General features: G+C 39.5%; 2 protein-coding genes across 7 annotated transcripts in view; both read right to left on the reverse strand.

The window, feature by feature from the left end:
* Window positions 1–531: 531 nt before the first annotated feature.
* On the reverse strand, window positions 532–19,099 carry GJD4 (gap junction protein delta 4). 2 transcript variants are annotated; one of them, XM_019283195.3, is made up of 3 exons: window positions 19,022–19,099; window positions 4,813–4,948; window positions 532–2,068 (listed from the first exon to the last, which is right to left on the reverse strand). In XM_019283195.3, the coding sequence occupies exons 2-3, from the start codon at window positions 4,874–4,876 to the stop codon at window positions 903–905; spliced, it is 1,230 nt and encodes a 409-aa protein (XP_019138740.2). In that variant the 5' UTR covers window positions 4,877–4,948; window positions 19,022–19,099; the 3' UTR covers window positions 532–902. The 2 variants fall into 2 exon arrangements, with proteins under 2 accessions (XP_019138740.2, XP_019138741.2); XM_019283196.3 differs by lacking the exon at window positions 19,022–19,099 and adding an exon at window positions 5,179–14,230.
* A 105-nt stretch (window positions 19,100–19,204) lies between these two features.
* CCNY (cyclin Y) overlaps window positions 19,205–26,937 on the reverse strand; it is a 123,322-nt gene continuing 115,589 nt past the window's right edge. For all 5 annotated transcript variants that reach the window (XM_039548301.1, XM_039548302.1, XM_039548303.1 and 2 more), the window contains one exon: window positions 19,205–21,723. In XM_039548301.1, coding sequence (XP_039404235.1) covers window positions 21,607–21,723 — 117 coding nt within the window. In that variant the 3' untranslated portion in view covers window positions 19,205–21,606. The remainder of the gene's footprint in view (window positions 21,724–26,937) is intronic.

Consider the following 26,937-nt stretch of genomic DNA (forward strand, 5'->3'; position numbering starts at 1 on the left):
CAGAGGCACTTTCCACTAAACCAGGTTGCTCAAAGCCCCATCCAACCTGACCTTGAACACCTCCAGGGATGGGGCGTCCACAGCTTCTCTGGGCAAACTCTTCCATCTGCCTCACCACCCTCAAGTAAAAACTTTTTCCTTGTATCTGATCCTACTTCACTACTACCTACCCTACTTCAGCTTGAAGCCATTCCTCCTTGTCCCATCACTACATGCCCATGTAAAAAGTCCCTCTCTGCCTTTCCTGTAGGCCTCTCTAGGTACTGGAAGGGGCTATAGTTGAATATCTCAGACATGGTGAGACTGCAGCTGGCATCGGTGTCAGAGAAAGGTCCCGCCCTGGCACTGTTAGCTGGGCGAGGTATTGCCTTCAAGCAGAAAGATCCAAGGGTTTTTACACACTAACACTTTGCTACAAAACAAGTATTTTTATTTTATTCACTGTCTAGTCTTCTTCTTGAATATCCTGTGGGCTTTGAGAATTTACTATGAGGAGATAAATTAAGCTACTGACAGTAGGCAATATACAACTGTGTTTAAAAGCCATATATTTGCTAAGCTCAATCTTTTGCAACAAAACTAAGTTAGAGTAAACAAGTGTTCACATGTACTCCTGGAAAACCAGGTCAGTCACATCAGCAACAGTCCACATCTTTTTTAAGTCATCTACATGCAGAAAAACATAAAGATGTGACATTTTCTAGAGAACATGTCCCTTAATATAATATCCTTCAAACTCTTTTCCAAAGTTTTTGCTTCTTTTCTAATGGAGGTACACAGCATTGTAGAGTGTGTCTACAGCATAACCACAGTCAAGGGATTCAGCTGCAGCTCCCTGAAGCCTCTTCATTGATGCAATGATTTGCCCTGTCAAGGTCACAGCATAGTGTTCACTATGCCTTCTATACCCATTCTGACTTTTTTGACCTTAGGCAGCTAGTGCTGCTATAATTTGATTGTGCATCAGGGCTTTTTAGCTCAGCTGAAGGGTAGAATCCCAAAAGCCTGCTCTGAACCACAGAGGAAGAAACTCCAAGAGGAGACTTGATCTGAGGTCTCAAAGCCAGGGCAGCATCTTTAATGAAGTCTTGCTGAAGTCTGGGTCTCACTTGCCTGCAGACAGTTCCTTCATGGTCTTCTGTGCTCTGCTGCTTAACAGCAAGATCTCCTGATACACAGCACTGATTGCTGCTGCTGCTAAGGTTAGTGCTGGCACTTTGCTGAGGGACACCTTCAGGATGAAGAACAGCCTCTTCTTCCTCTTCAGAGAGAAGTGAGCAGGAGGCATCACTGGTCTGATGGCTATTTGCTACTGGGCCATCTTCATTTTGAGGTGGAGAAGACCTGTGCTGTACTGGGGGAAGATGTAAAATGCACTCCTTCTCTGTGCAGAGGTTTGCCACCAGCTTGTTCTTTTGTTTTCTTGTTGTCATTCTCCGGAGAGCACAGATGAGATCAGCAAGGCTAAGCAGGAAGGACAGACTGCTGACCCCCCAGATGAAAATCATCATGATGGATTTCTCAGTGGGCCGGGAGATGTAACAGTCAACAGTGCTTGTGCAAGGTGAATGGTAGCAGGAAAAGCGGTCAGGAACAAAAAATCCAAAAAGGAAATATTGCACAGCTGCAAAGGCAACCTCAAGTAGGGTTCTAATAAAAAGATGAACGGTATATGCCCCTGAAAAATTAAGGACACTTAGGTTGTCTGCAGCACAATCTACTCTCTTGACAACAGCACTTCTACAGAGCTCCTTCACATCTTTGGGGCTTGATAAACCCTTGTTCCCCTTGCACCTATGCACCAGACAGTGCATTCTTACAATGTACACAGCTACCTTGTGCAAAACATAAATGCTAAATGCAGCATAAGGCAGCAGGATAGACACAGTCTGAATGAGCCAGAATCTGAAGTGAGATACAGGAGAGAACAAGTCATAGCAAACGTTGGAGCACCCTGGTTGCAGGGTGTTGCAGACAAAGCGCTCCTGCTCATCCTGGTAGAGGGGGTAGCCTGCTAACACCACCACTGCCATTCGCAGCAGAATTATCAACAACAGCCAGATCTTTCCTACAAGAGAAGGAAAGGTGAGAAAAAGGGTCAGAGCCTGAGAAGGAAGGCAGGTAATACAGTGATACTTTCTGTACACAAAGCATTTGAAGAAATAGTTTCCCCTCTTATTAGCTCCTCTTTGGCTTTTTTTTGACTGGGACTGAAAATCCAGAGAAAATGTGTAGCTGACATATTCCATAATCTTAGTCTAGATTCAACAATGTAGGAGTTTAACATACAATAAGACATGCCAATTGAAACCTAATGAAAACACTCTGATAAAAAGAGATCAAAACTGACTAAACAATCCCATTTAACTTACAGTTTTTCCTTGCTGTTGGGTTCCTACCCCTGCACCTGAATTTTGTCCTATTTCAATAATACAGATCAGGTAACCCATCTAGATAGAGAAGATTGCTCCATGACACAGTATTTGTTCTTGGTCTTGGCCATGACACTGTATGTAAAGTTTACTATGGCCAACAAAATCTCTCCATTGTGTCTAGAATGGTATTTACCAGCAAGTTATTAATTAGTTATTATTTTTATTATTAGCAAAATTACTCAAAATGTCTACAAATGTGCATTTGTGTGTGGACATGTGTACCCCAGATATTCCTCTCTGTCGCTTCTTTTGTTGCTCTATTTTGGCCATGATTTCCGGCCTTCGTTCACCTCGGTGAGCAGCTTTTCTCCACTCAGACCTAAAGTTCTCTTCTGTCAAACCATTCTATGATCCTATAAAAGTCTAAAACCTTTTCCTGGCAGGATGGAAAGGCTTAAAGATACACCATTCTATTATCAAAAGTTAAAAATGCATTCTGTACAAACACACAGAAAAATTCAACATCTGAAGTTAAGTTTAGTATTTGAATTTCTTATGTTTCCTTTTGAACCCCGTTACAAGTTCCCTATATAGTTTTGAAAAAGTAATTTAATTTAATAATCCCCTACAAGAAAAGAGGGAAAAAAACACTTAAAAATGAAAAGAGGAAAAGAAAAAACCAAGAAAAAAGAATGATAAGATTAATTCTGTTTTAAAGAATTGTTAAGACACCAATTGTAAACACAGGCAGAGAAACAGCAAGCCTCCGTGACTAAAGAGAAGTATATTATACAGAGTTAATGACTGAAATGTACTGAAAATCTCAAGTCATTAATAGTGAATGCACATCTCACAGGCACACAAGGTTTTGTGTGCAATCTGTGAAATAGCACACAATATAAAGGCTTTTTAAAAATCCAGATCATGAAGCATTTTTCTATATACAATTATTTATAAATAATGTCTTTGAGAATTTTCTTCTATATTTCCCATAAAGCTATTTCCCAGTAGTTGGTGTGAATTTAAAATATTCAAATATTTCTGCAACACTGTGCGATACCTGTTATGGTACTGAACATGCAGTTCAAGTGCCCCCGAAAACGCATTTGTGGCCAATAGACAGATTATGGGCTAGAACAGTAAAACTGCACTCTGTAGTGAAAAAGGGTGAAGAATATGTAAGGTTTATGAGAGATAATCAGAGAAACTGCTGCTCCTGGCAAGATAATATATTCTTTAACCATAAATAAATGGAGGCCTTTCCATTTTATTTTTAATCACTTGAGCTGTAGTGGTGGTTTTGCTATGTTTCCAGCTTCCTGTGTTTGCTGGCAGGCTGTACTGTTACTCTCTTTTTGATACAGTGTGGGTCAATAGGAAATGCCAGCTCTACAGAATCTGTCATCTTTAACAAGCCATGTTTCATCCTTAGGTAGCATTTTTTTCTCTGTTAGGACCTCAAAGTGTTTGAAGCTCATTAGTCAATTAGGCTCGAAATACTTCATGCAATTTCACTATCAATTTTTAATTAGAACATGTACAATAGGGAGCGCTGCTTAAGAAAAATCAATGGCTCCTTAGGAAGTAGTTTAGTATGACATACATTTGAGAGATAACCCCTCCATGCATCCCTGTCCCTAAAGACCCAATCTTGATTAAACATACAAGAACAAGCCTCTCCACCAACCCTGCTGGGGCTCAGCTGGATGCTCCCTGCAGTGCATAGCACAAACTACAGCAACTGCTGCATGCAAAGAGTCTTTAAAGGGCCCCTGAAAGTTTTTCCCTGGCTCACACTTCGCTCAAAGTAACCCATGAAAGAGGAACAGCATCTTATTTGAATAATAGGGGTAATAAACCAAACAGTAAACAGTTAGCTAAGGAAAAGACAACAGCATTTTGCTGTGGTTTGGTTGTTTTGGTTTTTTTTTAATGCAGGTGATCCTTATTTGTTTACAAAAATAAGAGATGAAAAGCAATGATAATTAACCACAATGGTAGTAACCACAAACTTCTTCCTGTAAAAGAGAGTGGGTCTTCCATCCTCTTCTTTAATTTTTTTAATTTGTTACCAAAGTTATTTCATACATCCTACCATTCACTTTATGTAGTATAAGCTCAGTGTTACTACAGTGTTTTTACCATGATCCCTTCTTCCAGCTGACAGGAAGCCCTGTCATCAATAAGACCCAAATTTGAAAACCTTGCCAGAATATTCTACGCAATGTTCAGGAAAAATCTGTCAGAGAGAGAGAACTAATCTGTTTAACAAGAAAAGAAATACATAAACCTCTTCTATCAGGTATCAAGAAAACAACTTACTGTACAGATCACAGAACCATAGCATGAAATTAAAGTTGATTATCAGTAGGACACTTGGGTGGCTTCGGGATAGGAAGCAGCAAAAGAAAGAAGAGAACTCTTTTAAAGTACTTACCTACAATAGTCACATTATAGTTGAGTGTGACAATCAAAAATCCCAGTGAGTCCCAGTGCTCCATGCTTGAACAGACTCAAAACACTTCCAGTTCCTGATATCCTAACAGTTTTGTCATTTCCAAAGGAGATCAGACCTAGACAGGGAAGAAAGGGGGTTTAAAAAAGGGAAGAAAAAATACAAAAGGAAGGAATTTTTGCTAAGGGTCAAGGATAGAAACCAGGAACTCAGCCACAACAATGTGTTGATGAAGGATTATTTTTATGATTTGAACAGGACTGTTGGTTTTGAATATTGGAATAAATCTTCTTCAGGCTTTAACATGTCCTGTAAAAGCTCTAGCTCGTCAGATTCAGTTGCTCCTACCTCAGTGTGGATCCTCTGTCCAGGCAACTGCAAGTGGACAAACAACAACAGGAGTGATCTCTGCCATTGTAGACTATTCTTACCCTCCCGGGGCATACCAGCCTCCTGGCATTGCTGAGATACTTCAGTGGTGAAAGACAGGGAGAGAGGAAAAAATAGCATAGACCAGGAAATAACAGAGACCTCTCTGTCTCCCCACAAGAATTGCAGATGAATAAGAGAAGGAAAGGGGATAGAAAAGGATGAGCATCCCTGTGTTTGAAAGACAATTTCAGGTCACTGGAAGCTATCCCATTGAAATTTCCCAAAACCACTTGGTTTCTAAATCAAAACCTCCCTGACAGAAAACCGTGGCCCTGTCAGTCACAGCCACACCAAACTCTCCTCTGTGTGCTGAGCCAGCCAGCAGGCTGAGCCTCCCTGAAGACAAGATGAAAACCATGGGAAGCTTTAAAAAAATAAAAATCCTGAGAGTGGGGCTGGTTTTCAAGATGTCTCAAGTCACTTACTTTTAATTTATATCAGTCCTTTCTGCTGAAGCTGTTTGGTACTTCACTCAAACTGCTTGGAGATCACTCAAAAGATCTTAGGGTTGATTGACCAGTGTTCTGACACCCAGGAGCCCTCAGTGGTGGAGGGAGCTCCCCCTTGGAGCAGGATGCCCATGGGGTCAGTGCTCCTTGACAGCAAGTTGCAACTGCACATCATGTCCTGGACATCATGTCCACTGTGCTGTACCCCAGGAAAAAGCAGGGGTGAAAACAAGACTCTCAGCTTTTCATTCCTCACCTCGCTTTTCACCCAAGTTACTTTAGGGTAAATAATTTACCACCATTTTTCACCCACTGTTCAATCCTTTTTGTGATGTTGCTCTGTCCTTTTTAATCTGTGCTGTGGCAGGGACAAACATACTGTGAAAACTTAGTCAGGAAAAAGTAACAATCCCTACAAAAACAGCTGAAGAAGGAGTTTCTGTGTGATACAGCAAGGGAGAAAAGTGATTGCCTGACACCTGTGGGGCACCAACAGCCCAGGCACAGGCTGGGCACTGCAACCCTGCTCGTGTGCTTTCAACCCCTGACTGCTCTGGGGGAGCAAGGGGAGCTCAGAGGGAGCTGTATGGAGATAGTGCATGACTCAGGGACACTGCAGATGGGCTGAGCTTTATGACTGAGCACATCTTACCTGGACAAAAGGCAAAACTAATAGTTTTATAAAGAAAAATATAACTGCACAAAGATTTTCTCCCCAGCTCTCTGCTCACAGGCTTTGCAATGCCTTGGCAGAACACACTGAGAGTCCTCTGTGTCATAAGCCCCATCCTAAGGAAACCCTAGAAGTGGGATTTGAAAGATGGCCCTTAAAAACCCTTTCTCTGTTATCTGTGTAAAAAGATTTTTAATTGCAGTAGTAAATACAGAAATTTTATTGGTTTCAGAACTGATTTATGTAGAATATTTGCCAAACAGCCATTTCTTCTGTTACCAAGTTTTATTTATGGTGTGATGATGGTTTTAACTTCATTTACTTACACATACACACACAGACACTTTTTTTTTTCCCTTTTTTTTCTTTAACCAGAGATATGTGTGTGTGAGAAGAATGGGAAGGAAGGAAAGCTGGAGAAAGTCAATAGAGAAAAGATGCAAAGGCCAAGATATGAATTACACTGAGATATGAAGGTATTCCTGGTTAAACACCCTTTGTCAAAAATAAAGTCAGGAATGCCAAGACGGTGGCAGGATATGAATGCTCAGCAGCTGCATCCACACAATAGGCCATAAATTGTCTCTGTCAATATTGTCAGTTAAAATATCCTTGCTTGTCGTTGCTGTGAGACCTCTACCATCTGTGTAAGAGGGATAACAGCTAGGAATTTAAGCCCCCAGACTGTTGCCCAAGGAACTATACCAGGCCACAACATCTGATCCCACAGCATGGATGCACTGAGACAGGATGGCCCATTTTTTCCTAAAAGAAAGCAGGCACCCTCCAGAGTCACAGTGCAGCTTAGTTTAGGTCAAAAATCTTGAATCATATTTTAGCTTTTTCAGACAACTTTAGCTTTTTTTTTTTTTTTAGCTTCTCTAGACAGATCCCATCTCACTTGAATCCAGTGCTTCTCCTTTCCATGGTGTTGATGCCAAAAAGTTAAAACCTAAGGCACCATTTCATCCTCTTCCCAAGCCTCTGTCATCAGTCCAAATGTGGGCTCCAGTCTGTGGTGGTTGTTATAAAGTGCTTGGTCTCCACAAAACCATAGTTTCCTCACCCTTTGGCTCAGCACTATCTTTCAGGCCACAGTTCCCATCTGAAGATTTTCCACATCATAGTTGAAGATATTCACCATACAATCTCCTTTGTTTATTATTTATCTTTACCTGTTCCCTGTATTCCCTGTTGGTCTGTAAAGACTATAATGAAATAGGGAGAGCAATATTACAGACATGGATGTAGCAGCAGCAGGACCTCAGCTCTTCAGTGCCACCAGTAGGTTTGGCACCATCTCCCTCATCAGAGGATGGGCATGCAGTGCACAGCCCCATCACCTCACACACAGTCCAGTTCCAGAATCTCACAAACAACTCTTCCCAGCCTAGAAAGCTGTCAAATCTGTGGACTTGCACTGCATTCTAGTGAAAAAGAGAGGCAGGTAGAAAACACTGACATTGTATTGGGTAAAGTTAAACTTTGAAATCCAGCAGTACCTCATCCCATCTGATTTTGGGAAGGGCCCTAAAAGCCACTGGAAAGCTTTCAGAGACAAACAATGAAACATAAGAAGACACAATTAAATCTATTTTAAAGTTCACAACTGCTGTCCACATTTATAACCCCTTACCACAGGTCTAGGGCTTGATCCTGCAAAAATTCACAGATGTGACTCCATCACTGTGAGAGACCCACTGAAACATTTTGAACTGCTGGAACTGCATCTCACTGCAGCGTGGACCTGTGCCACATCTCTAGGCTTAGACCTGGCTTACTTCACACAAAGCAAAGACACTTCAGCTAGTCCTTGGCTCAGAATGACATCCAGAGGGAAGGCAGAGTTAGCTTGAACTCACTTCAGGATCAAATCAGTCACCTGAAGGGTGCCACAATCTACATCACACATCAAAAAAACTCCCAGAAAATAGTCATTCCTCTGGCATAGAAAACCCCAAACCTGTCAGTCTGACCCAGTCAAGACCTACACTAATGACACCTAAGTGCAGTGAAGTGGGAGTTACTAAGGGAGACTGCACCCTGCACAGCATGTGGCAATGAAGCAACTTTTCTCTACCAATTTAATTAATGTTAAGGAAAAACGGGTCAGCATAGCAGTTTCCCTAACAGAGAAAGGGATCTGACATTTCAATCCAGGTTCGTTGGCAGATCATAATTTAAGAAAGAAAAAACACAGATGCATCTCTTTTAAAGTCTAATTTTAAATTCTACTTAGAACTTTTCTAGCAAGAATTATATATATTAGTGATAAATCTTGCAGTAAATCTAGCTCTTCTGGAGGTGATTTGTATATGGGAGAGGTTGCGGAATCTATTTGGAAGGGACAGCACACATTAAAAGGCAATTTATCTTGATGGCCTTGTTTTTAAAATTTGTGAAATACAGCAGAAGAGGGAGAGAAAGAAACAAGCTAGACGTGAAGGACAACAGCAAAGTAGTGGGAAAAGCTGTCCAGACCAAATGCTCTGTTTAAGACATATGTGGTACACACACGTACGTAAACATGCCAATCTTCACAGCACACACACAGACAAGGAGCCAGCACGGCCTGGAAAGCCCTTTGCTTTACACAGGCACATGCAGCACTGCACACTTTGCATTCCCTGGGACTTCTGTCCAGCTGCCACTCAGGTATTGCTGCAGGGAAATATGTTTGAAAGCAGTGTGTGCCCAGAAGAGCCACTGCAGCTATTCAGACATGGAGAAGGCAAGGCAATCACAGCTCCAGCTTTTGAGCCTACACACACTTCTCCTAGGGGAGAAGTGAATGTTTTCCATCATGAACTATTCAGTGGGGAGCTTAAACAACATGCTCCTCCTCCCCACTGCTCAGCCTCTAACCCATCAGTCCCCAGAAATGGCAGAGTTCAGGGCAAGGAACAGAAATTCTCAACAGATGTGCCTCCCTCTTCTCCATCTCTTCCTGCTTTCAATTCCCAGGGAGGAGCTTCATGCACATGTGCTCAAATGTACATAAATGGCCATGCATGTGTGTCTGAAACAGCGCAGAAGGACATCCAGAACAGTGAAGTTCAGCTCATTTTTTAACTGCTCATATGGATTGGACTCAACCTCGCTGACTTCCACACCAGCTCGGTCCTCTCGGACACTTAAGCCTGATGCCTCGGTGCCTCACACGTGTTGTGTTGTCTCACTGTTCCTCTACTAATTTGGTAAATCTGAAAAAAACCCTGTGTTTTACTGCATGCTCTTAGGGATTTAGACCATTCTCCTACATTGCCTCAAGCAGAGCCCCTTATTCTAAATATTTGAGTATTCAGAAAGGTCATATTTCTAAAGGGAACCTGCTTCTAAGAGGACGACAAATGGAAAAAGCAGCTCTTCTTCAGACTTTGGTTCAGCAACTTCCCAGCTACTCAACCAAGAATTTTGAACACTTCAAGGCAGATATGAAGGAAAATTAAGTAAAAGAAAATATATTCTCATTCAGGAGCTCAGGGCCAATTTCTGCAAAAGCATTTAATTTACTAAGGAGTAAAAGTACAAAGTGAGTCCATTGGATTTTCAAAAGCACATTATTATCTGGTTAGCTCCCACTGAAATAGGTAGCTACATGAGCACATGACATTATTACTGAAATTTGCTCTACTGTAACACAAAAAAGATCTTGTATAAGAGAGATTCCAGCTCCTTTTTAAATTTTGCACTTAACATTTGACACTGAGCTTTGCACTTTCCTTCTTCACAGTGCCAAATGCAAAACTGAAGGTTTGGAATGTTTAAGGATCCTGTATTTTATGAGGAAGCAGGTGATTTCATGTTTCATTAGTCCCCAACACCTGGCACTAAGGAGTTCTTCTCTCAAGCAGGTCTACACCTAGCAATGGTCAGGCAGGCAAAAAGCATGGTGAGCTGATACTATGGGAATTGTTTAATTATAAAAAATACCTTAGGTAATTGGGAAACAGATTTCATAATAAACAGAATACGGCAAGAATATCTTTGGCTCACCATGCTTTAAATTTAATACTTTGTTTCTAAGTATGAATATTGCTAGAGCTGTGGAGATCAAACATCCCTGTTTGCAACACGCACAACAAAAGGGGTTACTGTGTTGGTTCTTCATTTCAGTAAATAAATCTGTCATCTTAGATTTAACATACAGGCAGCCACTGTGGATTTAAAATAAGAGTTCTTTACACCTTCTTGTATTTCATGGCTGATCATTTTAAGAAACAAACCCTATACTGTTGTCTCTGTTATTGAACACTGACACTGCTCTTTCTTTCACCACGGACAGATGCACTGCAACTACGTGGTCATTAAACCAAGCACAGGGGAAAAGGCTAAACTAACACAGAAATGAAAGAGGGAAGCTGAAAAGAGAAATGGGATTTTTTCCCCTCTAATTCACACACAGCTTAAACTTCAGGAACCACTGCAGGCAGTACTGACTGTAGATTTCTTCCCACACGTGAAGAAATGTCATTTTCAAGTCAAATGCATTCCTATGCAGAAGTCAACAAGTATATTCTATTAAATCTCATCTACATCTCGAAAATATGGCTTTAAATAAATAAAAGCTGTATCCTGTGCATAATCAAATCCTTATCCAGAAGAGTATTTCTGTCTAAAAAGAATGTGTACATCTATAATACTCTTTCATAATGAGGAATTTTGATCTTCAGCTGTGTTTAAAGAACAATGAAGGGAAAAAACTAATTATTCCTCATAGTTGCTACTCACAACTTACCAGAGAAAAGAATTATTACATTTCTTGCATCAATATCAGGATGTACAACTTATGTACAACACATAATTGAGTTTATGCACCTCACCTTTATGAGATGCACATCACCTTATGGTTTTATGAGGTTTGTTTTGCCCTCTGCCCCAAACCTTTGCTTTACATTACAGTCCTACCATGCCAGTTGCCTACAGTTTCCATGGTTTCTGCCTTGTTTTCTTCCAAGAGCCATTTTTAATAATCATTGCTAATGAACTCAACACATACTGGAAGTTTAACAAGGAATTCCCTTGTTAAACTGCAATAGTATTCCATAGTATTCATATTCTCTGTGTTCTATCCACCAGGATTTTTTGTTATAACACAAAAGCATCATAAAATTCAGCTCAATGGTTCAGTCCTTAGTAAAATTAATAGGAGTTCAACACCCAACTCTCATCCATTCCTTGGAAATTTTTACCACAACCTAAAAACGGTAACATGAATCCTGAAGGATTTATTCTGATGTTTTAGAGAGCAGAGGAAAATAGACAGGAATGACCAAGAATGGATTTCCCCACAGGACCCATCCTCAAGGCAGGCTGGGGACACACCAGGACTGCTCCGTTGTCTGGAGCAGCTCACGATGTCGTCCAGAGGCAGGGAAATCTCACACGATGGATAAATGCACTGGCAAACATCCCACTGGGGTCAAAGCAGAGAGCAGCAAGATTTTGCTAGGAAGGTAAACCACAGCAGAAATTGGGAAAAACACCAATTTAGGTCCTGTTTGTTTGTAAGTGATAGTCTGACAGTCTATTTTCCATGAAACAGCAGGGATTACTGATTATGCTCCGTTTACTTACCCATCACTTGCACGGCACCTCAGCCTCTCCGTTTGCTGTGCCCAGCACAAACACAGAATAATTTCTACACTTGCTCTCCTTCAGATTTTTTCCAAAGGTAGTTCCCCCCCAGAACTGAGAAATATCTCCAGCCAACCAAGCTTTGCCTCAGCACACCTTTTAGAACACCTGGGTAAAGCAATTTTGTCACTCCAAGATATCAAATAGCTTCCACTGAAAATTCTTTCAGTACCAGTAACAGAAATGAAATTTTATTACGATGGCAAGGCATGAACACAGCACATAAAGACAAAATAGAACGATTAGCTCAATCTTTCTGCCTCCTCTGCATTATGACAAATACTTTGCCACTTCAATCTAACCTACAAAATTGCTACCAATTACTGTGTTCCTGACACTATTACAAATTATATTAGTTCTTTTAACTGGCCACAGATATTTATGGATATATTCCTTTGTGACCTATATTGTGTCTCCTAACTGCTGTTACTACTTCAGTTTCTCCTGTTCTTTCCCCCCATGTTTTCTCCCCCATTTTGCTGCTTTCTCTTTTGGCTGCCTTCACTTCCCTTCCTGGGGAAAAAATATTTAGGCTATCCAGAAAACACTTAAACAACTCAAAGAACAGTTGTTTAAGTACCCAAACGATTTGCCAATGATGCTTTCATTTCTGGGGAAACAATCCAATAAATCACCAAACAATCATGGTATACGATATACCTGCATTCCTGAATAAACTGTACATAACAAAGGAACTTATGCCGTATTTATTTATATATGAGATGATCGACCTTTCTTTCAATGGCCACATTCATTTATATTAAAAATACAGAATTTAGAAGATCTTACAACTTTGAAATTTAGCATGAGTGCTTCAGGACATGCTTAAACTGCATTCCCTCACAGGAATACTGTGGTTTCTCACACAGAAAGAGTCAGGAAGATAAAGTTTTTCATTTTAATGTTACAGCTACTCATGCATTGAGTAATGCTCCCTTTAGAGGTTTGTGGCAGGATCCCCCAGACTCCTATTTCTGATCTGCAGGAATTCCTGTCCCAGGTTGCAATGCTCAGAGAGGCAACAGCAATTTTCAGTTCAAGTAATGTGGCCCCCTACCGTTCCTTCCTGCCTTCAGCAATTATATGATTCATCCCTCAGGTTTAGGGGTTTCAACTCTCCTAATGTTGATAAAGTAACCTGAAGTCCCTAAGAGCGCCTCAGGCAAGCTCAGCGTTTCAGTTCAGCTCTGCCTCTGCTCTCAGGGCAAGTATTGTCACACAAGTGTGTGATAAGACTTCCATCTTGCCTGGCCACTGATTTAATGCACAAACCTCACTAAATACACTGCTGAAGTATGTGCAGATATACCAACAAAACCAGGTCAGGCTGGAAGGGACCCTGAACAACCCGGTCTAGTGGAAGATGTCCCTGCCCATGGCAGGGGGGTTAGAGCAAGATGATCTTTAAGGTTCCCTTCTGACCCAAACCATGCTATGATGGCTACCAACTATCTGTGCAATCTAAGAGAGGCATTGCTGCTAATGCAAATATCACCTACTGCAGCACAGAGGAGGCCCAATTAGGTGTGTTTAAAAATGCCAGGAGCTCTGTCCAGCAGGCAGATCCCAAGACACTGGCACAGCCTGCAGTGACAGGTACAGCACAGGGGGAGGCCAGGCAAGATGCAGAGACTGATGCATGAGATCCATGCAGGGAAAAACAGCTGCAAATCTGTGTTAGGTGAGAGATGCACTGGGGCTGCCCAGTCACACAGACCCAATTTCACTTAACTTTGTCCTGTACATATACACTTGAGAACACAAACCAGTGCAGACCCACAGAATTCAATCATTTCAATGCCCAGAGTGGAAGCTCAGGCTTGTGGCTGCAAGGACGAGGGTAAGGAACTTGTGGGGTGGGAAGCCTGAGTTCCTCACCTACTTGCTCAGCTTGGGTGCTGACTCAGCCCAAGGGCACTTTTCCACTGCCCCGAGAGATCCTCATCCCTCACTCTCCTGTATCAGCCACCATTTTACATTGCATTTCAGCCTGACTTCCCTGAGAATGCACCTCAGGTCTTAAAGGGCTGATGGGGCTGGGGCTTTCTGTTCAAATCCTGAGCAATCCTGCATTCAGAAGAACACAGGACACTTGGCAACAGATGCTGAAACTGTTCCTAAGGACACTTTATGAAGAAGAAAAGCTGAGGAAGACAGATACTAGAGTCTGCTCTAATTTTTTTTCTCTAATTGTTAGAAATCAAAGCTACAGTTTTCTTTTGTTCTCTGCATCCCCAATCCTCTGAAGCTCTCAGATTATACTGAAAGTACTGTAAATTTGTAAAATTTCTTATAAATATTGGAAAATTGTAGAAATTTCATTGTTCACATAACAGGATGAAGGGGACAGGGCAAAAACCTGCAATCTTGTATAGCTGGATTTACCTATTCTTAGTTAAGTCAAAGAATCCAGATAAATGCATTCCTCAGACGGCAAACAACAGGTTCAAATGACATCTTAAATAATTGCTTTTTCTATTAGCAAGTGCCACAGAAATTCCTTATCTAATGCAATTAAAACCAAAAATAAATGCTCACATGCATACTTTTACTGAGATGTCCAGGGAAATTTAGCTCAACTCCGAAATTATAAAAAAAAATCTGAAATGGAAAAATTAAGGTGCTGATTTGCTATATATTTCAGAGTAAATTTAAAACTGATTGCTTGCCCTGGTTCCTTTTTCTAAGAGAAAATTATTTTAGAAAAGGTTAAGGGAAAATGTCGCAGCTGGGAATCAGATATCTGAGCACAGAGTTTCAGCTAACACATGGTTCAGCTATTTGCACTCTTTAAGGGGCAGAACAACTTTGCTCTGCCACATGCCAGCAAAACAGAGCAGAACAAAAAAAGCCTTTCTGATGTACCACAATGACAGGCCACCACAGAAAAGCAATGATTTCACAGTCTAGATTTCTCACAGGTCAGAAACACTGACAGTTGTTCTCACTGAGATTCATGATTAAATGGGGAAGCAGAAGAATCAGGCCGGCCCTTTGTTCGCTGAAGCTCGGTGTCAGGGTGACATGACCACAATTTCTCTAGATGAAGTCAGTACTGTCGCTTTATGCCTTGTAGTGTTTATTTCTGTTCAGCTGAAGGAACCATTGATCCAAAGCCTTAAATCAGGCAGATCTGGAAGATCACCCTACCTGACAGCATTTGAAATTATCAAGATACACCCAACTATTTTCCTAAGTTACAAGAATCATTCCTCTAGTTTCTCAGAGGACAGACTGAGAATAGGTGCCCTATAAAGCACTGCTAGAGAAGACATTCAGACTGTGGATTCATTCCTATGGCAAAGTGTAAGGTACGTACCTGTTGGCAATAATAAGTTAAACTTTACAAATGCTGGTGGTGATTTACACATTTAAACCATTCTCACTTTTGTGCAAAGCAACTATGTAAGCTGGAAGATAATTTTCCATCTCTGTTCAAAACTCTGCTAGGTCTAATGCAGAACTACTGTAACTACAATGGAATCAGGGTTGCGTTGTTATTACCTGGATGGGGGGGAGGTTGTTCTCTGCAATTCTTCTCACCTTCCCAACCTGCGACTTCAGAAGTGTGACTGACATGTACTGAGAGTTGTCACAAGCAGGCGACTCTCCTTACTTAATGTTCATAATGATGAAGCCCCACAGCCACATCAGGTTACCTCCTGCAGCTTTTGTTCTTAACGGGAACTCTCACTACTTTTTTTTTTTAGTTTTTTTGGTAAAGTCCACCTTCAAGTATTACTGATTATATTCTAATACTTGACAATGTGTACTAAGCTTTTGCCTACACAGGACAACCTTTTACTGGAAGGCCACAAAAGGAAAAGGATGTTATTATGTAAGTAAGGTGACCACCAATACTTTCCAAACACAAACAATTGTGTATCGACACCAAGATAGTTCTGCCATTCTAATGCTTGCTGTTCAAGATTATTTGGTGAATGTATTTTACATGCTCTTCTGTACCATTTTGCTCAGTACAGCCTGGTCTTCCTGCTCCTCAGACCTATGGCAAAACACTCTGCATATCCTGTTCCATTAATCCCTTAAACACTTTGCCCAAGAATTTAACACCATCACACTTCTCAAAGTATCATCAATGCCTACTGGTATTGACGGCACAGAAGACACAAATGCATTTCCCCATCTTTATTTCCTGGATTATTTAATTGTGCCTCACAGCCCTTCTAGCACACCAATCCCCAACTTTTTGGCCTCTCCTTCTTCTACAGTAGAATGCTTCATTTGCCTGAAATACGTGAAAGAGAAGTATGTGGCCACAGCACGATGTGTATTGTTTAAAGACAGCAAAGATATCACACCTGCCAGTTCCCAAGACATTGTTTCCATGGAGAATAATTTATATTAACATCTAAAATACAGGGGCATGAAAACCCAGAGCAGTGAAGCAAGAAAACCTACAGCTAAGAGAAGAATTAGCTCTACATTTGCTATGGAATCTCTTACATGAAGGTGATGTCTCACTCTAATGCCTGTTTAGAGAAGACCTCATGTTACGTCAAGTCTTCATCTGCTTTTTGAGGATTCACTTCACTGCCAGTCAATTCAAAGGGGTGGCAGTGCTAGTTCCAGAGATTTTCCAGCTTCAAAGTTTTACTGCACTAGTTACCACAGCACCCAGTCTGTCAGAGATGCAAGGAAAAAAGTCCGAAACTAAATTAAGTACATTAAGTAAATGATGTAAGTATATTGAGAAATTCTGTTTTACAAAATACCATTTTTGACATTTTGTTGTTATTTGCTGCTCTCCATCTGTAGAGACCATTGACATCTTGAGCTTTACAAACTCTTTATAGAGATTCTGGACAACTCATACGTATACAGTCACATTTCATCACACCAAGAAGCTTGCTTAGCATATCTTCACCAAACATCTCCAGGTGTAACAGCTGAAAGGCTCTGCTGATAATACTGCAACACATTACACATGGTGTAAAGGACATGAAAAAAACAACTCTTTTTTCATGCCAAATTGCATCAGGTCAATTATTCTAGAAGGAACACAAGAAACACAGTTTATTAATACAGTCTATTTGTACTGCTCTGTCACCTGCCTTTCTTCAATTTGCCATCCTGTTGCTTCTTTCTTTAGTGGGAAGAGCCCAATGATCTAGGCCAGGCAACAGAAATAACCTCAAGCCTGGCTTTCTTGGCTATCATCACAGAAAGGTTTGATTTGGAAGGGACCTTAAAGATCATTTAGTTTCAATTCTCCTGCCATGAACATTTCCAGGGACAGGGCATCCACAGCTTCTCTGGGCAACTTTTCCAGTGCCTCAAAGCCCTCAATGCATTCAGTCCTTTTCAAGCTGTAGTTCTGCGATTCACCAGTTACTTTTCATGGATTCTCACAAGAATTCATCTCGCAAGGTTCACACACACACACACACACACACACACAATTAAACTATCCAGCACCATAATCTATGTCTGCTATCACTATTGTTTTCCTTATGAGCAGCAGCTTTTCTTCTAAATCTTGTTTCCCTTTTTAAAGCATTTTCTCTTAACAGTGGTCGCTACATATCTCCCATCATTATCTTTAGTTTATGCAGCTCAGAGTCTCACCAGTTCCGTGGTTTCCTTGAGATGGAGTTCAGATGACGAGAAGAAAGACAAAAACAGCAGAAAGACACTTACTGCACTTTGGGAGTAGATACATTTCCATGTACATCTAGGTGCATTCACACAGGTATGTTTGTGTTTATACTTGAGCTGATTTCTCAGAACGCACCAGAGACACTGAGTGGGAACTTCACTACAGAGTAGGCAAATGTTGTCAACAACTGCCAATTCAAGTAAAAAAAATTCTGATTACAGAAAAATGTGTTTTACACAGAAGTGAGGGAAGTGCTAAAAGCTACACTGAGTGAATTCCACATGAAGACCAAGAAAAAGCAGAGAACAACATGAGTCTGCAGTGCATGTGCAGCACTTCAGGTAGGAGTTTAAACATGTCACTAGAAAGTGAAATGCTCATTACCAACTCAGGATGATTGCAAATAATTTGTTGCTTCAGGTGTTAAGATTTTGGGGTTTTTTTCTGCTCTTTCAGTTCCTCTATCCCCTCCCACATACTGCTATTTTTATATATAGCCAACACTAACAGATGTCATTTTGTCATCTGCCACCATCACCCTTTTCTGATGAGGTTTTTGTTACTTCTCATCTTTATATTATAGCTAAGGTTTCTGGCATTAGGGGAGCTGGAGAGAAAGGTGTTAAAACACAAAGTCTTAGTTCAGACTACCTAAAAGTAGACAGTAATTATGCAACATATGCTAATTTCTGAAAGACCCTAACTAAACAAAACCATTACCAAGCTATAGGATGGGAGTTTGTATGTTTTTAGCAATAAAATATGTGTACCATTTGAAGAACCAATTTGGTTTGTGGCAGGTGGAAACAGGTGATTTGACTCTTTTGGTTATGCACTTTATCCCACCACTCCAGTGCTCTCAGTCCCACGTGACAGTGTCTGTCAGAATTACATACGTTACTGACAAACAATGAAATACAGCAAATCCCATATAAACAGGTCTGCAGGTAGAAAGAGGAATTAGGGAAACAACTCTGGGCTGCATACGGATGCATGATTAAAACCCTTACAAGATGCCTTTTTCAAATATTGATCCAATTATCAATACATAAATGACCAAACAAGTGGCCCACTGGCTCAACATATAAAAATAATTCATTAAGACAACGATGCTTGAAGGGACAGGTTTATTATATCTCCTACACCTGTTCATTTCTGAGCCGGTGACCAAAGCAATAATGAAAACCTTAATCCAGAAAACACTTACAGCAAAACACAATGTATTTGTGCTGTTAATTAAAATGCTATATGGTTCTCCTCCCTTCTTATATCTTATAGTTAGTGATTCTCTAACTTTGCAATGGTATTTTCCATATAGTAATGCTGAAAAAACTACACTAAACACAACATAATCCTAAATAATAATTAATTTTTAATTACCTGGTATGGAATACCTTGCAAACAAAAGACACTTTTCAGATTTACTGACAGGTACTGTATTTTTTGGCAACCCTGGAACAAACCAGAAGAAAAAGCAAAGAATTATTCTATAACCATGAGGGAAAGAAACATCCATCTAAACGCAGAGGATTCATATGGTAGAACTAAAGAAAAAATCCACACTTACAGCAGATTTTTTTTTAATTCTTAGTGCAAGAAACATAACCAAGTTAATCACAGAATCAGTACTAATTAAGAATATGGAAAATTCTCCTATACAGAGGTAGAGTCCAGTGCACAAGGCTAAAACGATATTCAATAGTCTAAACAAGACAGAGCCAGGTTTTATGGAATCCACTTTTTAAAGTATCAGACTGTATGTACATACATACAATAAATAGACTATACAATCTTTAAAGTAGTTTAATAAACTTCACAAAAATTATAGTAGATGCATTGATATCTTTACATAATCCAAAGTTCATATCTCTATCACCCAGAAATGGATAAAACCAATATTCCTGATATCAAGTTAAATGGAAAATAGTTTAGCAATATGTTGATAAACCAAAATATTTTACATATTTTAAAGCCTAAATTTATGCTTATAAAGGATGAATTTCAAATGCTCTGAAAATGTTCCTTTTGATGCTATCTGTAAAGAGGTTTCAAATGCCATAATTTGTTATAAACACTTGCCTTACATTCCATGTTCAAGGGAAAAATGGACTTGGATACTCACAGTTCTGATGCATTGGCACAACAAGAAGTCATGAGAATTAGATTATTTTAAAGGCCCAAAGGACATCAGGATAATTTATGGACATAGCCTTCATGTCTCAAACTAAACAAATCACATTGGAAAGTTAACAGGAAACTGTTTGGTTTCACTACTTCAATCCTTTCAGCGCCTCCCTGCCCAGAGGCCCCAGATCAGCATCTCTCTGGGAGTCAAGTGTGGATCTCTGGGTCCCCAGGTTTGCTACAAGCCCATAGGGCTTAACAAAACAAACATGGAATCTTTGTGGGATACAACAGTAGTGCACAAATCAGGGATGTCTGCTGCCATTCCCTTCAGTGACAGTCGCAAGGACAGGATTTCAGGGAACTGAGAGCTTTCAGCTGTATCTTTCTCAACTGTGCAAAAAAAAACTGGGGGAAAAAAATCACCCTGCGGTGTTATGAAGCAAATATGCTTATACTCACTAAGTTATTTCGTATAAAAGGTTCTTACAATTGCCAAGGGGGCAACAGCCACAGTAAGAGGGAAATAATAATAACAACAGAGGAGTTTAATAATCCGAGTTGGAAATTATATTCACAGTTCGGTTACTTTTAATTTCTATAAGCACCTACACTGAAAAACATGAGGGTTTGTATTTTAGCTTCCAAATTAAATCTCCTTGTGACAGATACCTTGCTAAGATTTCCATTCTGCTCTTCTACAGGCCTTCTCATTGGAACAATTTTTTTTATTATTTTTTATTTTATACAAACAGACTCACTTTGATTTAAAGTAAACATATAAAAATTGAGAATATTGCTTGCAACAATGGACCTGGAGGTGAAGGAATGAACTTGTCAGGCCATACAAAAAAAAAAATCTCCCTCAAAATGAATGAATTCTGCTAAACTTCTAATGCTATGAAAATCTGCAAAAAGGATCACAAGATCTGTTGCAAATTTCAGAGATTTGGCCCAAGTCTTATCATCATCATCTCAAGACTTTAACCACTTTATATTACGTAAAAATAAATGATTCCAAGAACTCAGGAAGGCACACGCACCCAAGTATACTATAAATAAAACACATCATGAAATTAAGAAGATCTTCTGATCCCTGTACACACTTTTGGTTCAGCACTATGGTCAAGTTCTCTCTTTCGAAATACAATAAAAGGCATACAAGAAATGTAACATATGCATAATAATTAAGAAGAATAATGCTAATAAGACAGGTTACAGAGAAAAGTGCAGTGAAAAAACCCAACACTATTTATTCAGGGGCTTGTGCTACTGTAAATACAGACTTCGTATTTCCTGCTGTGCAAGGGGAAGAATTTATCCTGGGAAGCAGCAATGAGGAATGCAAAAAAACAACAACAACAACAACAAAAAAGATATTAAGAGAAAACTTTAAGATGGAACTCTCCCAATGTCATTCCTCTAGTGCACAGTCATGTGACTACATGTTTTTTTTCATGCTGCCATTTCCCTTCATGAGTACAGGATAATAGAAAATGGCACAGTTCTTAAATATTTTTTCTGCCTTTACTTCATTTTTTTGTTTCTTCTTCCAAGCACCTGATTTGCTGTTTCTTCATAAAAAGTGTAAAGCTGTTAGTGGAAGTGAGAAAATAATTGTTGCTGATCTTCTCTCCCAAACACTGATTTCTCCATTTCTCCTTCCATTAGGTATTTCACTCGTGTGCTACACAATGGGGAGGCACTGTAAAGGCAGCTTGACAGATTTAAAAATAAAAAAATCAAAAGTCTTTTTTTCTTTATCCCCCCGCCCCCAGCCCACTCTGAAAAAAATGGATGGATGAAACAGTATGTCCATAGGAATATTCCAGTCTCCTCTGTTAGGAGATAATTGCAGGGGACCATCTAACCACAGTCAGATTGTCAGCACTGACCGACCGCTTCTTTGCAGCTTTCCTGAAGTCCTTGTACTTATCTTCACACAGGCGAGAAATGGCCTGCAAGAGAAAAGATGAAAAAACCCTCAACTGCATTGCCCACAGCTGTATGGGTAAAGCAAGACTAATTGCAGATTTCTACATACAGATGGAATTACAAAAAGTCACTTCATTAAGCAAAGCACATGGAGACATTCTCCTCAAATCCTAGTTTTCATTTCATTAGTCTTGGAAGGAAGACTTGCATTGCCCCACATGGCAGCTTCAGAAGGACTCAGCACATCCCAACCCTTTTCACTGCAGGTGAACTATCACAAATCTCACTGAGGGAGCTGACAATGGCTATCCATTTCTAGGAGGTAACTCATGTATCATACTTCATAGGTGAAAAATTGTGGAAAACTTAATAAAACAACTATAGCAACTAAGTGTATTTAAAGAATTTTAAAAGAGGGTGGCTCTTAATTTTTTTATTTCCTAAAAAGTCTTGTAGTAATTATATTTTTCTCTACTAAAAAATGGTCTTGCAGAAAACACTGGCCCTGCTTTGCCTCCTGAGCTGATGTTAACTCACCTTTCAGAAGCAGATGATGATTTCTATGTGACCAGGCTACCTTATATAGTGCCAGAGGGAAATATAACTCATATTCAGAATAATTTAATTCACATTACAAATACACAGTCATTTTTAAACCTTTTGAAGAGAAAGAGACAAACACTGTCTCTCTCTTCAAAAGGTTTAAAGGAGTGTCGACTCCCTTTATGCTACACTGGAGTTAATGTTTGATGTTTCTTCTACTGTTTTTAGCCAAGTTTAAAAATAGTATTTATTATGGACCTCACATGCATGAATATACTGCTCCCTAAAATAGCCTGTCTATTAGAGTTCTTATGGCTGGGACAGGCCGTGGTTGGCATCAGTAGAGATGTTAATTCTGGCAATCAAACTGCAGAACTGCAGAGAAAGCTCACTGCAAGGAATACTCAAGGTCAAATTAAAAAATACAACAAACTAAAGCAGCATTTTTTATTTACTCAGGAAGGCTTTCAAGTTGTGTCTTAAGATAAGATGTTTAATAAAAAGTACTGGACAAACAAAACCAGTAGAAGTGTTTGATTATAACACAAGGCATTACAAATAATTAAATAGCCTGACTCCGTGGATCATCATTTTCTTACTTCTATAGCACAGCAAGTTATAGCAGTGAAGAATCCTTTAATCTGAATAGTCCTGCAAAGACCAGAGGCAGGTATGGCAGAAGCACACAATTCATACATCTGAGAGCAAGATCACCTAACGCTCTGGTCAAGACAGCCACAAAACATCATTAAATTAGAAAACAAAACAAAACAACCCAAACCCCAAAACAACATAAAACCTACCACCACCAAGAGACCAGCTGCTACTTTGCAGTTGAAAACTGCATTTCCTTTTGTTAAGACTACTCTTGAACACAGTTTTCCTTCACGGTGCACATGAAGAGAACAACAGAATAAAATAACACAAGTATTCATATTGCTTTTTAGCCCATAACTTCACTCACTTTAAACTGCTTAATAAAATTTTATTTAATTTAACCAGGAACTTGATGGACTAAGAGAGTTTATGCAATTCAATCAGATTTAAAATTCAATAGGTTAAAAATGTTTATCCATGAAATAACATGCCAAGGCATGGCATAACAAAGGGGTGTACAGAGGTGGAACTCAGCTTCTTTTGGCTGCCAAATCCACTATTACCTTAGGCACCAAACAGTCAGAGAAGGTAATCACTTCAAAATTGCCTGTGTGACAGGAAAATTTCTGTTCTGGCACTTGGTCATACAAAATGAAATGTTGCTTGGAAGTGGCACTTAATATTTGGCATCTCTAGGCTATGCTGATGAATCATATGGATAAGAAACACACTGCTATTTAAAGCAGTTCTGTATCTAAAGATGCCTCTTCATTTCCAAGTAAGTTACAAAATCAACATTTGGAGCCTACTTGGCAAGGTAGTTAGTCAACTTTAGCATAACATATGGGGAAACAAGACAAAAGCAGTAAATTGTAAATATTTATTATTGTCCTTCAATTAAAATAAATCAAAATAGCTATAAACACCTTTCTATCATCTGATAATTCTGTTGCTTTTATTGCTAGAAAAAGAAACCAGTTTTTGACAGTTGGAAGAGATCATTTCTCTTGTCAAATCAAAACATACTTAAAAACCAGCAACACTAATCCATCATATGAAAATTTTGTTGGACTTGGCTGTAATGTATATAACAGCTAGAATGCATACACATACATATTCTTCCATTATATCCATGCATATGGAACTAAAGTCAGTTCCTCTGCTGAGTTGTATGACTCTTGTAGAGATTTCATCACTGGAGGAGGGGACAAGTAAGGAGAAAGGAGGTTGGGGAATGGCAGCAGTAGTAGTAGTAGTAATAGTAGAAGTAGTAGTACAGATTTTGGCTGCAAGCACGTTTGTGCAGGGAAGGGCTGGCTAAGGACTCACTACCAGGAATGCACAAAGGCATATTACTGTGAGTGCTGCACACCCACCAAAAATTGACAAACCAGAGGAAACTTAGCAGGGACAAACAGGGAAATCTGGAAGAGTTGTCTATGAGGAAAATGTAGTGTGATGATGGTCGTTCTCCTTAATTTACAAAGCATGAAAAAAGCACAATTGGTTACTCCGAAAACCAAAAAAGGCGAGTTTTGCTCTGTTTTGCTCTCCCCTTTCTTCCTGGCTTTGAGGGTTCTGAACATACAAAATACACAGAACTGCAATCAAGTCATTGCAAAACTGGGAAGCTGAAGAGATATAAAGACATTTCTCTGCTTGCAACTTACATATTTTTCTCCTCTTTTTTGTCTGTTTGATCTATGGGACTGTATCTCTTTAGGGTCAAGAAAACAGCACATATTTCAAAGGGTTTGAACTATGTGCTCAAGTACCATCCTAGCAATAAAGATCTCAGACAACATACAGTCAGTCAGTCAAATCAGGAGTGCACTAATGAAAGCTCTTCAAAAATCTAACCTTGAAACAAGCACAGTGCTAAGATCACAAGCAGCAATAGGACAGACACGTTTTGTGTACTTAACCCCAAGAGGAGAATCTGACTCCTATTTAGCTCAGTACATGGGAGAATAACCAGGTGCAAGAGTAGGAAATTACGAAATAGTGGATTAAGGCTGGACACCCAACAACCTTCTTGGCAGAAAAAAATTCTCCCATATTAGAAAACAGTTCTCAGGAAAAGCAAAGGAAGCCTTGACATTTGACATAATAAAAAGGAAGAACAAAACACACTAACATATGCTGGTTGGAACAAACAGCATTGGCAGGTGGACAGACTGGATGATCTAATGAAAGCTTATTTGCCATTTTTAACTTGCCTGATTCCATAGAACAGGAGAAAAAACCAAGAGGGGTCATAAAAATGGTTTCTGGCTACTAGGTGAACTGTTATAACAAATCCAGGACACTTTAGTCCACAGAAAATTTAAAGGTAAAAAAAAATTACTTTCATTTCATTATTTAAAAGACAAAGCTGCTTCTTAAGTGTCAGTTGTGAGAACATGAAACAAGAGAAAATGTCCACTGCAGATGCTTGAGAAAGCAATGTAATTTTTAACAAGTACTGCAATCTCTTGTAGCACCTCTAAGCTGATGGATCTGGTCCAGCATTTCCTTTTGCTGAGGTACATTTCTTACTAGCCTTGTCCTTGGTCTTTTTGGGGTGGGTTTTTTTCATTATCATGAGTATGTCAATCTCATGATGTTTGCAGAAACTGCAATGCAGACTCTGCCATGTCAGATCTAATGCTCCTGCTTTAGATATAAAAAAATAGCTTTAAAATGCAAAAGTAGCAAAAATGTCTTACAGCCATTTCTCTAAGCAACACCTTTTGTGATCTCAAATGCCAGTAAGTTGCTTTAATCTTAGGACTGAGCAAGGTCTTTTTAGTTTATCACACAAGGTAAATCCTTCCACTGCACGAATACATTTGCTGTGAGGCTGTTGTCTTTCATCACAGACTGCAGCTTTTCTCTCAGTATCAAAAATATCACAGGCTGTGTGGTACTACATCTACTCCACTTGACAATCCAGGCAACTGTTTTAAAAACAGAGAACTCTGGTCTGAACAGCACACAAGAGACTAGAGAAGTGCTGCAAATGCATTTTGATAACTCTCGGCAAGCTAAATGCTTAACTGTGCTCAGGGAACTGGGCTATAAATTATGCTGTCAAGTAGTTTCAAGGGCACACTAATGACAACCACGTACTGCCAGGGAAAAAGGCAGCTCCCTTCCTTCTGGCCACCAAATATAGAGGCAAGGAGGTGGCAGACCAAGCTGGTTTCACAGCAGACACTCTTACTCTACCCTGAAGACATCCTCTGGCTAGCAAGGTTATTTACAGCCAACTTCTGCTGGCAGCTCAAAGCATGCCCAATGGGGAAATTTTTAATAATACAGATTTATTGAAAAAATATTCCATTCATTCTTTTTAAATATAGGTTTTCTTTAGCTAGAACAGAAGAATTACCAGTATTCTCTGGGTATTTACAGTCATTTCTTATTTTCCTTCTCTTCTAAGCTTTTAGGAGCTATCATTGTTACCTTCATTTGCAACTACTATACATTGTGTGTGATGTAGACTGACAGTTTTAAGAAACTGTGGGCTAAATAAAAAAGTAATTCACTTAATTTTGATATATGTAATAGCACTTACTATCAAGACTCCCATCACTCTGTAAAGCACCTCTTTTCAAGTAAGATTACAATCCAAATGAATTTTTTTAAATATTCTCTTTAATAGAAACAAAATCTGATGCAAATTTAGATCATACTCCATACAGAGAATGGCATTCTTATTGGAGCTATCTGTGAAATTTAGAAAGAATATTTAGAAAGAATGGGAAATACAACTTAAGTGAAATTTGCTTTGATTCTTTCTCCACCACTTTCAGTTCCCATTAGTGTCACAAACAATTCAATTAACCTTCCCACGCACCATTTCCCCCCACAAAAACGTGCATAGAACTGCCTGCCTGTTCTACAGGAGCACTAGGAATTTCAGAACATCCAAAGCTCAGTCTAACCCACAGGCAAACAACCTCCAGTGCAAAGATGTTATGTAATTAAAGAGGTGTGCTGTTAAAAGCAGCAAGCATCTAACGAAAGTTTTTAAAATTAGTAACAAAATGCGCACCCAGTGCAATACTGCCCATATTTGAAAAACATATCAGAAAAATCAGATAAAATATATT

Source organism: Corvus cornix, chromosome 2, assembly GCF_000738735.6.
Source record: "Corvus cornix cornix isolate S_Up_H32 chromosome 2, ASM73873v5, whole genome shotgun sequence".
Classification (NCBI taxonomy): Eukaryota; Metazoa; Chordata; class Aves; order Passeriformes; family Corvidae; genus Corvus; species Corvus cornix.

Excerpts from the sequence above, each read along its gene's own strand:
- GJD4 (XM_019283195.3), bottom strand. The coding sequence starts at position 4,876 with ATGGAGCACTGGGACTCACTGGGATTTTTGATTGTCACACTCAACTAT. Across the intron at positions 2,069-4,812 it reads CTATAATGTGACTATTGTAG|GAAAGATCTGGCTGTTGTTG; the intron begins GTAAGTACTTTA and ends CTTCTCTTGTAG.